General features: G+C 40.7%; 1 protein-coding gene across 4 annotated transcripts in view; it reads right to left on the bottom strand.

Moving 5' to 3' along the window:
- Positions 1-12,977, bottom strand: part of NCKAP1 (NCK associated protein 1) — a 114,321-nt gene that overhangs the window by 42,772 nt on the left and 58,572 nt on the right. For all 4 annotated transcript variants that reach the window (XM_077829461.1, XM_077829460.1, XM_077829462.1 and 1 more), the window contains exons 14-16: positions 10,393-10,474; positions 8,485-8,543; positions 1,106-1,251 (exon numbers count right to left, since the gene is read on the bottom strand). In XM_077829461.1, coding sequence (XP_077685587.1) covers positions 1,106-1,251; positions 8,485-8,543; positions 10,393-10,474 — 287 coding nt within the window. The remainder of the gene's footprint in view (positions 1-1,105; positions 1,252-8,484; positions 8,544-10,392; positions 10,475-12,977) is intronic.

Consider the following 12,977-nt stretch of genomic DNA (forward strand, 5'->3'; position numbering starts at 1 on the left):
GCTCTTGAACCAAGGTTTTGCTTCAACTTCAGTGCTAATTCTAGTCACTATGGATTTTTGGGGTGGTGGGGGGATGGGAGATACAAAAATAAATACTGAACTTAGCTATTTCTAATTAACACTCTGTGAATAAAAGCATTTCTGAAGGAAATGTAGGGTTTGAAGCACCAAGTTTTGGACTCCTGATAAAATGTATCCTTTACCAGGCACTTGACGCCAGACTGATTTTATAGCAGAGAGAAAACATGCCTTGTTTTCCCCTTCTCTTGTACACCACACCCCAGATTTGCTCCAGTTAGCTCCCCTTTTCCCTGGAGGGTAAAATTGAGTCCTGAAGTTGAAACTGGCTGAGTCCTGAAGTTGAAAATGAAAGTGGTTTACAGTCTTCTATTTCAGAGTAGCAGCCGTGTTAGTCTGTATTCGCAAAAAGAAAAGGAGTACTTGTGGCACCTTAGAGACTAACAAATTTAGTCTTCTATTTGGCTCCCACAATCCAGAAGCAAGTGCTATTTCTCAATTAAAATAGGGTGAAATATAATTTACAATCTGTAGCTGGTGAAAAGCCCTTTTCCAACTTCCATACTACTGTTCTGAGCAAGGGATTTTGTTTTTAAATACTATAAAGTATTGTGGTGTTAAATACAGCTTACTTTGGGAGGGGAGCGTATTTTTTAGTTGACACTGATTGATGAATTTTATATAATATAATATATTTATTAGCCAGGATCCTTACGATAAATGTATTGCAAATCTATTAATAAGTAAATAAAAAGCAGAGTTATCGCCTGCTTATCAGCTTTGTATGAGAAATGTACATCTTGAAGGGCAAACTCCATATCAGCTAGGCAAATAATGGATAACCATGGGGACTGTGGTGCCCTTTAATGAATCAAAGCATACGTCTGCTATACGGATTTTCAATGAGGAACACAACAAAAATCACTGCTGGCTAAAGTCACTGTAAACAGAAAACCAGGAACTATCATCTACTCTCCCACTGCTGGATCTTCCTAGATGATATGCTGTTTAAAAACTGCATGTGTAAGAGGCTTAACATAACCAAAGTTATAAAGACAAAGCTTCTAGAGTCAAATTAATGACATACCAAAATATAGAAAGGTCTGATGTTTCCACCAGCATCTCCACCAAGGAATCTACCATTTTTGTGTGGAAAATAATTGTGTTCATCATCTTTCCAAGTTCTCTGTGGTCTGCAAGACTAAGTGAAGCCTTAGACACACTGGTGTAGGCCTGTAAGGACATAACAGAGTAAGGACAATAGTTTAACAACATTAAGATTTTTATATCTATAATCAACTCAGCCAGATAATGTGGATATGTAGTTGTATATAAGTTATTAAACGTCTCTTCAGCCCAACGCAATTTTAAAGAGTGGCTGAAGCACGTATATTACCCATGCTTTTTAAAAATATCAAAGCTTGGAGTAAATCCCTGTCTTCATCCCACATCCCTTTTTTTTTTTTTTTAAATTTAGAACCCACAACACTTTACAATCAAATTTCCATATGAAGGGGTTGCCATCATCTCCTGTTTGAAGGCATGGTATGACAGCAACACGGGGGTAAAGTTTCTGGACCAAGCAGTACTGTCACAGCAGAGCACAGAATGTTCCCGCAGAGCTACTGCTAAGCTACCATCTCGTAGCCAAAAGTATCCTTCCGCTTCTCTGCCTCTTCCCTTAAACAAATCAGACTTTTTGGAGAGGAAAGTGTAGACTGAGAGAAGATATCAAGTTGTACAGGAAAAAGAGCATGGGCCAAGAAGTCCGGAAGCGGTGTATGGATGGAAACCAAGAATGAATTGGAGGTTAAGTGCATAGGTGTAGTTTGACTTCTATGTTTGGAGGGGCAAGGGGGGGGGTAAAGTTCAGCAGGGTAGAGATTCAAGTGCAGGGGGCTCAACAGGGGAGTCTGGGTGCATGGGTTGATGAGGGGGGTCTGGGTGCAGGGGGCTCAGTGGGGGGGGTCCGGATGCAAGGGTGTTGGGTGGATGGGGGGGTAAGTTCCCCATACAGTAACCTTCCCGCTGCAGCTGAGGAGTGATGGGGGCATGAAGCAGGGGAGGGGTGCGGTGCTTCATGCAGTCAGGGAGGCTCCTGGGGGTGGGTCTGACCCCTCCCCAGCTGTTCCAAGGGAAGAGGAAGTCCCGTCCTCCCAACCATGCCCCAGCAGCTGAGCCAGACGCAGAATTCCAATTCCCACAGGAGTCATTCACTCTGTCACTCACCTGGGCTGTACACTGCACAGACGCTTGGGCAGCAGTTCAGCCGCCTGCCTCTCCTAGGTCGCAGCTTTCCTGCCCTTCCCAACACAGCCCATGAGGGAGAAACTGACCTGCTACCAAACGACACCTGGCTGACCCCCTCCACATTCCTCTGTGCCTCCCATTAGGCTGAGGAGGTGCGGGGGCGAGCAGCAACTCCAGGTGCTCTGTGCCTGGTCAGTTTCCCCACATGGGCTGTGTGGTGAGTCAACAGGAGCTGCTCCCTGGCCTCCCCTTATACAGCCCACGTGGGCACAGTGACCGGGAGGCACAGAATGTCACTGTGTCGCCCTGCCTCCTCAACATTCCTCCATGGGGAGGAAGCAGGACTAAGGGAGAAATCTGAGCATCCCCCTGACCCCACCCACTCATCAGCTCTGAGATGTATCTAGGATGGGGGAGGGGTGCCCCTCTGTGTCCCCACAATCTCCACCCATGGGTAGGTGAGACTATAGTATGGGCAATTGGTTCAAGATAGGCTTTGTCTTTACTGCAAAAAAAGGGTGTGTGTTATATAGCATAACTAACGTACATTAGCTATCTCACAGTAAATTCCTAGTGGACATAAGACACTGATGGTAGTTCATTCCGATGTGAATTTGAGTCTGAGTTCTTGTAATGACTGGAACCTATCCTTGGGCAGATTATTTTTTTTCTGATTTGGAGTTGATCCGGGCTCCTGTTAACTATCATCTGCAATTTGCATAAGTGATTTTTTCCTAGCTTATTAGGCAGCCCAGCTAGATGTACAGGGATACAGCATATTCAAGGCTCGTTGCTGCCTCCTGCAGTAATCTGCGTCTGATCAGCCAGTCATCTAAGTATGGGTAGACATGGATGAAGTGATGAAGGCAAGTGTTACTATCCTGAATCTGAGGAGGCATATATCTGTTCAGTCTTCTGAGTCTAGGATAGGACAAAGATTCCCCTTTCTCTTCGGAATAAGGAATTACTGGGAATAAAACCCTCTCCTCCTATTACTCTACATAGGAGCTGTAGAGAAGTTTGCAAAGTATTGCATTTTTTAAGTCTTGTGAGGGGGTCCCTGAAGAGGGATCGGAAAGGGAGGTGAGTAGTCAGGAGGGTGTACAAATGAATGGGATAACTACAGGTGATGACATCCAATATCCACTTGTCTGAGGTGATACTGGACCTAGCCTGATTGAATGAGGCAAGGTGGCTCCTAAAGGGTTATATCTGGCAAACAATTCTGATAGTTATTTTTTTCTCAATTCAAGTAATTTTAATAGATTATAGTAAATCTCTTTTACTAAACCTTCACACAGGTTGTCAATTTCAAATTTAATTTTATACAGGTTTATTTTTAAAAATATACCTGTATGTAATTTAAAATTTAAAAACATTAAATTTAATTTTTTAAACATTATCGATTTGTATTCGCCCTGAATCAGAAAAATTGCCAACTATGGCCATTAACAAGGGGGATGAGTCTGGCCCGAGTTGGGCAGGGTTTAAACCCTGATAGTTTGCAGTCTGCCATGGTGGGAGGCCCAAGGCATCTACCCCTGCTATAAATACTGGAAACTGAATGAAGGGGGTGGGAGGTTTTTTTTGGGGGGGGAGAGGAGAAAACGGGGAAATTTACAAATCAAAAATAAGGAGGGTGAAGACAGATTTGCTTCACCAAACAGTTTGGAAACTGGTTATAAGCTGGCCATCAGGAAGTTTAGACCTGAAATTAGACGAAGGTTTCTAACCATCAGAGGAGTGAATTTCTGGAACAGTCTTCCAACGGGAGAAGTGGAGGCAAAAAAGTCATATCTGGCTTCAAGACTAAGCTTGATAAGTTTGTGGAGGTTATGGTATGATGGGATAGCCTAATTTTGGCAATTAATTGATCTTTGACTATTAGCAGTAAATATGCCCAATGGCCTATGATGGGGTGGGATCTGAGTTATTACAGAGAATTCTTTCCTGGGTATCTGACTGGTGAGTCTTGCCCACATGCTCAGGGTTCAGCTGATTGCCATATTTGGGGTCGGGAAGGAATTTTCCTCCAGGGCTGATTGGAAGTGGCCCTGGGCGGGTTTTCGCCTTCCTCTGCAGTGTGGGGCACGGGTCACTTGCTGGAGGATTCTCTGCACCTTGAAGTCTTTAAACCACGATTTGGGGACTTCAATAGCTCAGACATAGGTTAGAGGTTTGTTGCAGGAGTGGGTGGGTGGGATTCTGTGGCCTGCTTTGTGCAGAAGGTCGGACTAGAAGATCATAATGGTCCCTTATGACCTTAGTGTCTATAAGTCTGAAGCTCCATAGGAGTAGCAGGTCAGATGCTTGCTGGGTTTTGTCTCGTTGCTACAGGTGGTAAATCCCAACTCCTCCTCAGGGAGGAGTTACAGTCAAATTGCCCTTTATGTCTTAGCACTAAAAGACACAGGTTGCATGCACAGCCCTGATGGACGCTGCAATTCAAAAAAGCCCACTTCGCACACATCAAGAACCTCTCTCTCCTACTAACTATACATGTTCTTTTGCAGATGTAGGGAAAGAGTAGATATGAGGAAGAGCTGGACCCAATTCTGCCAGCAGTCCCTGACTGAAGATGTTCAAAAAATCAGAGAGGCTCAACCTCACTCCCTGCTCTCAATGCATGGGCATAAGCCAGCAGCTTCCTGGGCTAGTAGGCTCTGCAAAACCAATCTCTTGCATGTGATAAGAATCTGAACAACGTCCATTTGAAAGCCTGCTTATTAGTAGAAGAGGGAACATCTCAGCCAAAACAGTATCTCAGCTTAGTCTTTGGACAGTGCTTGGTTAATTCTAGGAATGCTGCTCTTTCCCGATGTCATTAGCATATCACCTGTAGATCCTGCCTTCAGTCAAGAAGTGGAGATAGGAGCTAGAAATGGAACAGTGGATCAAAGCATTAATACCAAGATTGGTCTGTGCTGAATAGCAGTCCTGAAGAAATTACAATCTGAAGGCAGGAGTGAATATGACAACAAAACACAACACAGAATGCTTCATGGCGTAACACTTTCCAAAGTTTCTGAAAGAGCAGAAGGAAGAATCCAGCCATACATTTTATTGCAAGATCACTCCAGGTGCATGTGGTACTGTGAGGTGAGGAGACAATGTGAAATCAGAAAAGAAGCTTGAACAGGCATATAGGAAGAGATGGAAGCAGAAATGTAAGAAATGGGTGGAGGAATGAACAGCTTTGAAGAAGCAAAAAAGCAGCTTGACTCTGCAAAGACTGAAGAGGATGGGAGACAATTATCCTCTCCTGCATCTCCAGCTATTAAATGAATTTTACAGTTTTAAATCTCAATTAGGATTCTACTATAAGTTTCCCATTTTAAAAAAGCATAGGTGGGCCAAAAGGGACCCAAGACAAGGCTAGTTCACTCCAAATTTAACCTGATAATTTTTCCTGCATTTGTTGTGTATGTAATTCTTGATGTATAGCATTTAAACAAATGCTTCAATTCACTCCTTAAAAACAAAAAGACATCAGCAGGATAGTACTCATGAACAGTCTTCTAACAACATATCAGTGACTGATGGATGGAAAACAAATGGGTAGCAAAAAAGATTTCAGTTTTGTGCTTCTAAATGGTAGCTATAATCAGAGTTTTAAAAGAAAGGTCTAAAAGCTCTGACAAATGTCATGTACTTTCCTTTTTAACATGCTAGTAGTGATAGTCCAACTCTGTTGAAGACAATGGCAGAACTCCCATGAAGTTCTGTGGGGACAGGATTTCAACTTAGATGTTTTATGGAAAATTTGATATTAGGATATTAGGCTTTAGGAAAATCTGCCTATTTAATCACCATACCCAACAAAATCTCTAATCACTCTTTTTTGCTTTCCATTTTAACTCTATAAATATAGTCTAATCTCAGCACAGTAAAATAAGAAATGGTAAATTCTGCTTTGTTTTTGCTATTGTTATAAAGTACACAATGATTACTATAAGTAAGATATGAGAAACATTAACTTTCTTTATTTTTCAGTTTGCGCAGCCCACAGCACTTTTTGAATCATAAGCCGTGTGTTTGTGTGTATTTTCTTGCAGCAATTGGAGAGACACTGTAAAACGTAGAAAAATGATTAAATAAAAATTGGCAAGGAAATTCAGGAACAGGTGTAATAACAATCTAACTTTTAAAAAAATGATTAGATTTCAAGTTGTCAGTGCCCCCTTTAGCAGACAATATTATAGTTACTCTCTTTTTTCATATCAGCAAAGGGTGAGTTACAAAGCAGGATTTACAGTATGCCTGTATGAAACTCATGTTTTACAGAAAAGTGCTGAAAAAATGCAAGGCAAGAATTATCTGTCATCAATGGCTGACAAGTTATTATTACTTATATTAGCTTCCATTTATATTTAAAAATAGATGGTACCCTTCCATTTAATGCACTACAGGAGAAGAGTCTGATATGTAATGCTATTCAGATTTATGCTTAATTTTAACTAATAACAAAATCTAGGGTTTTTTCCCCTGCTAATAACCAATTTTTGTTGAAAGTGAAATATTTTTTTTAAATAGGAGTTTTCTTATTTCTATCACAACAAAGAGTTCATTTGAGGATCTAATACCTCAGATTTGGCTACTAATGTTCTGTTGAAGAGACCTTCCAGTTCTTTTTAAAACAAATATTGCTGCAGCTCCCTGCAATTACAATCAGAATGTGTTACTCTCCTACTGTTGCAGATGTTACATGCGAGGAAGTTAATTTAAGAATTTTAGACACATTACATCTGTAGCCAAAGATTTCCTGGGTCCAAATCCAAAAAGATCTTTGAGCATGTGTTTTATTTGTGAAAAACAGTTACATTAAAAGGGAGATCATGTTTTTCCAATCCTGTCTTTACAGCTTCTTTGCACAGCTGAGGAAAACCAGGCACTTTATGCTATCTTAAAAATACTTTCCCAGAAAGATGACTGGCCTGCCACTTGACAATCTGGAATTTTGCTTTTCTTTCCAATAAAACACTCAAGAACAGGAATATTATTTTGAATATTATTCTCTTAATATTTGGAAGTCTACAGTGATTTTGTTTCAGAGTAGCAGCCCAAAACCCATGTCTATGCCAAATTTCATTCTATCTATCTCAATATTCTTCCATGTCAACAATGCACAGTATTTTTCGCTTTCTTCCTTAATTGGTTGCGTGGTATGGCAATGTGATGCTTAAACAGATGTCACATTTCAGGCAAAGGAAAGCTCTACCTATGCAAAATTTGTATTTCAATTTACATTTGTAAAAGTAATTTGGGGTCTACTACAATTAAGGGTGTAATAAAAGACAATGAAAAGTACGGCCATACATTGGCAAGTGACTATGTATAAACAGCAGTCATTCAACAGATTTGTTTCACTGTGTGTAGTCAGAATTGCATCTACTTACTCTACAAACATAAATAAGTTTTAATTATTTTTTAATCCTGTTAGCACTGCAGGGCCAATATTACTGGGACTGAGCGCGCTGTATTCTATTTTGGTTCAAGCACCAGATTTGTTAACTAAGTTCTAATGGTAGGGCTAAATTCTGCCATTAGTTACATCTGTGCAGACTCATAAGAGAAAAGTTGTACAAGTGTAAATAAGATCAGAAGCTAACTTGAGGAATCTGTATTACTGGTGATAATGCAAGAGCCAGAAAAACACAACTTTCAGATCCACGGTTGCATTTCCAGTACTGACATTTATTTGGCTGGGGGGGGGGGGGGGGGAGGGGGGCGGGAAGGGAAGGAGTTTGGAACTAAGGAACCTTTGAAACAAACACAGAAGACAATGACATGTTTAGAGCCACTTTTCAGAGAACAATCACACTCTAAGCTTCCCTTATATTTTACTGACGTGAAAACCACTAAGACAATACTAGATATGCTATTTATATTGATTATCTCAAATGCAATCAATGACCAATCTAATGGAATATAATACAGTTATATACAACGACACCTTGTTAATATAGCTGGCCATGCAATAGCATGAAGTATTTAGACACTTGAGCATTTAATTTTTTAATTCTCAGTTAAAAACCTTATGATTTTCTTTCTGATCTGTAATAAATTTTATTTTGTAGCAGTATATTAAGTTGTCCTCCTTTCAATATCTGTCACTCACTTGTAAGTTAAACACAGTTAAATGGGCAATAATAGATAATTTAAAAACAAGTAATTCCTTACAACATACATGCAGAAGTACATACATTTAAAACTTACCTGCAATCTAAACCAATCTAATCTCATTCCTCTGAAGTCAAACACCTCTCCATCTTCAACTGCATCAGAAAAAAACACAGACTAAAATAAAATCTTTAAAAAGTAAATATGAACACAAAAACTCAATCATTTTTCTAAGGACAATTTTAATACCAAGGTTCTTAATGTACACTTCCTTTAGGACAGAGGTGGGGAAACTACGGTCCGCGGGACTGTCCTGCCCAGCCCCTGAGCTCCCGGCAGGGAAGGTTAGCCTCGGCCCCTCCCCTGCAGCCTCAGCTCGTCACGCCGCCAGTGCTCTGGCCTGCCGCTCCTGCCAGACAGTGCGGCAGACTCCAGCCAGGTGGCAGGGCTGCAAGCTCCTGCTGCTCTGAGTAGCACGGTAAGGGAGCGGGGGGGTTGAACAAGGGGCAGGGGGTCTCAGGGGGCAGTCAGGGGATAGGGAGCAGGGGGTGGCTAGGGACCGACGGTCAGGGGACTGGGAACAGGGGCAGCTGGATAGGCGTGGGAGTCCCAGGGGGCCTGTCAAGGGGTGGGGGTGTGGATAGGGGTCGGGGCAGTCAGGGGACAGGGAGGGTTGGATAGGAGGTGAAGGTCCGGGAGGGGGGTGGTGGTTAGAGGGAGGTGGTCCCAGGAGGGGACAGTCATGGGACAAGGAGAGGAGGGGGGCATTGGATGGGTCAGGGGTTCTGAGGGGGACAGTCACGGAGCAGGCAGTGGGAGGGGTCAGATAGGGGACGGGGGCCAGGCTGTTTGGGGAGGCACAGCCTTCCCTACCTGGCCCTCCATACAGTTTAGCAACCCCGATGTGGCCCTCGGGCCAAAAAGTTTGCCCACGCCTGCTTTAGGAGAATAAGGTTAGATTTGGTCTGATAATTTACTTAAAATTATTCCAACCCAGCGTATATGATCATGCGAATAAACCTGACTTTGAGTGGATAAGCATTTATATGTATGAGTTATGAATAACACTTACTTTAAATGAAAAAGTGGGACTACTACCAGAAAAACTGTAACAGTTTTGTCAAAGTTGCAGCTACAAAGGCTTGTGTGTCTATCCTAAGCCTGGTAAATTTATGATAAGGACCACATAGCTGCTTTGCAGACCTCTTCCTCACAGCCTAACAAGTGAAGTTGCCTCTCAAGGACTGGACTCTGGTCCCCTCAGAGTAAGAAAAGCAATAATACAATACACTGTTACCCTAGATTGTGCGCACCGACAATGGTAACTAAAGATTAAACATAAGGAGTCCCTTAGGTTAACATGCCTATCAGAAATTGAATTTATAGTAGCCTAATTTGACATACCACTACATGACATTGCTCTAATATGCCCACTGCGTAATAAAGATGTTCTGCCCACTGTGCATTTTACAGAGAAGACCAAGTAATTTTTAATACTTTCAACGCTCTATTATCCCACTGTTTTTCTTCCTCCTCTTTCACTTAATCACTTTGATGCTGTGTTGCAGCATTCCAAATTCTGTGAACTGAAATCAGTGGAACACCATGACAATGTATGTGCAGCAGCAATGAAAGTGCATTTTGCCTGATTTAAGTGTTTCACTCCTGCTTAAGATTCCAGGTACACTCTTTCCCATTTATAGCTGGGCCAGCAAAAGCAATGTGAAACTTACTTGAATACTAATTTCTGAAAATCAGAGATCAGGATTCCTTCCAATAAATTTCCCTTTGCTGAATGCGCACTGATGTATCAAGCAGATGGGGCTGTACAAGACAACAGGAAGCAAACAGGAGGAAGAAGAATGGAGAGTAGCAGCCACCATACAGAATGGGATTGAGAGAAAAGATCTCTGATCCTAAAACACCAGAAAGCCTGAGCTTCAAAGTAATAGAGACTAAGCTCCAGTCCACTTTTGCTTGAGCTCTTCATCTGAACAGACTTACCTTGTTTCACACTCAGGGAAGTCATAGTGTTTACAAAGGAGGACATGATGATTGATTCATCTTCAGGGCACACTGAAAGATTCTAAAACAATGGAAACACATTAATGGCTTCACAGAAACAATACCAAGAATAATCAAGTCCACAAATTTAATAAATACACACCAGAGTGGCTTTTTTTTAAACTTCTTCTTAAAAAGTTAACTTTAAGAACAAGAAAACAGTATCTCTAGAGGAAGCCTTAGTTTAGAAGACTGGCGCAAGTGGTTCTGGAACGAATAAACTTTTCCAAGCTGTCCTCAGCCAGTGATGAGAAAAAAATATTACAATCCCTATGTAGCTGCAAATGAATTTAAGCAATACTTTAGTAAACAGTGCACTGTTATGAGCATTCTAGGTAAAGCCTCCACTCTCTACAGCCTAGTCATTCAGGCAATAGTCACTACACATTTTTCTGTTCCTAGTATTTTGCTGATCTAGATGGACACCTGACCTCTCTGCATGCAAAAGTTAGACCAGGCAAGCTGCAAGACAGACTATTAAACACATGACCACACTAGCTCACCACCTTGCTTCCCATTAAATCCTACTTCAACTATGATTTCCATAACTAGCAGTTCATGAACCGACAGTTAGATATGATTTATACCATTTGTTTTCAACCTGGGGGTCCACAGACATCTAACATTTCCAAAGGGGTCCACACCTCCATTCGAAATTTTGTAGGGGTCCTCAAACAAAAAAGGTCAAAAACCACTAATTTATACCATTTGGAAGATGAGATATGAAGATTTCAGAAAATATAAAAAGTACTGTTTCACAGAGATAGCAGTTGTTGTAAACACTAAGACCATATTGCAATGGAAGACTACGTATATAAAAATTACTGTTTCGGTTAATTCTGATTATGGTCAATATTCTTGGATTTTCAGACATGGAGTTTCAAAAGATATTGGATCTCACAACTTAATCACTTCAACCTATCACTGTGTTTTGGTATTGGTCAAGGACTAAAAGTAGTTAGCTCCAGGACTCAACCCGGTATTATGATCATTTCCTCATTTCATGGTTCATCTTAATGTACATTTGTACAAAGAGCTCAGAGGTCATTTACTGTGTCTAGGAAATCATCTCTCAGGGTTCACTGATGTCAAATTCAGAAAAAATGTAATTTATACCATCACTTCGGAGCATGTAATTATGAAGAAATAAGAGTACAACTTTTATAGTTATAACTTTTCCAGATAATAGATAAGGATGATTTGATGACAGGTGAAACATATATAAGCAGCAAAAAGCAAGTATTTAATTGCTAGAAGGATTTAAATCATTCCAAATCAGTGTAACTCCAAGTATTCACTTAGTTTTAAATAACAATTTAAAAAGAATTAAAATGTAAACAACTGTGGACAGTTGTTATTGTTTTACAGTATTAAATTCAATAATTAAAACAGAATTTACACCACTTACAATAATTAGGTTGAATATCTACAATCTAATTAAATAAGAAATGAATGCACTCATGTGGACAGAAGTACAGATTAGCAAAATGTGAGCTCCCTCTACTGGTCACACAAGAGTAAAGTCTAAATACACTATAGATCACCATTCCATACCTTGGTCATCCTCTAGGTGCAGAAAATAATTTGGCTAATATTGTGTTAATCATACTAATTTCCAGTTGCTTTGAGCTTTAAAAACAAAACAGTTTTCACAAGATACCAATTCTATTCCTGGCAAGTTATTTTACATAAACTCAAAACTTGTCTGCTTTGCCTGCTGCTATGGAAATATCATTTGCTGAATATCAGCATATTTAATACTATCCAAAAGGTCCTGGCCTTCAAGAATCACATAGTGAAGTCTGATTGAGAGCTCTGTTGCTTAGCCTGCCCATGCCCCAGGCAATGATGAGTTAAAAGTCACTTTCCAAATAAATAAAATAAATAAATAAATATTAGTTAGTGGCTTTCTTGATCTGAGAGTTTTGAGCCATCCATGCTCTACCACTCTGGTTTGCAGCCATGGCCGCTGGTATTTTAGGTATAGCTACTCTGACAAAATACATGGAATTTTCTTGTGATATCTCTGCATTCTCTGCCCTACTGGCCCGTCCCAAGCAGGAAAAGGTGCCTTACAGGCAAGAGATATGACACTAGTGAAGAACCTCATCACCAGTCAGTTACATATATTTCAACAAACTCCTGTTGAGCAGACGGGAGAACTTGAAGCAGCTACCTTGAAGCACTGAACCTCTCTATTTCTACCCTTTCAGGAGCTAGTGAAGACAGGGACTTTACTTGGGAGATGATGTGCCCAGGTGCTAGGATATCAAATGTGGAGAAACCTTCAACTTAACGAACTGAGCACTATCATATCCAGTAGGGATGAGAAACAGATCTCTCTCAGATAGTAAGTCATTATCAGCATCTTGGAACACACATTTCTCCTCAGATTGGCCAGGCTTCTTATCTATGAAACCATGCAAGGTGTATGTAAAAGTCCTTCCCTATGAAATAGCAAAGGTATTCATGGATATCAATGTCCATCTCCATGGTACAGGGGCTGTCTCTTGTGTAAAAAAACA

This window comes from Eretmochelys imbricata, chromosome 11, assembly GCF_965152235.1.
Source record: "Eretmochelys imbricata isolate rEreImb1 chromosome 11, rEreImb1.hap1, whole genome shotgun sequence".
In the NCBI taxonomy this organism is placed as follows: domain Eukaryota; kingdom Metazoa; phylum Chordata; order Testudines; family Cheloniidae; genus Eretmochelys; species Eretmochelys imbricata.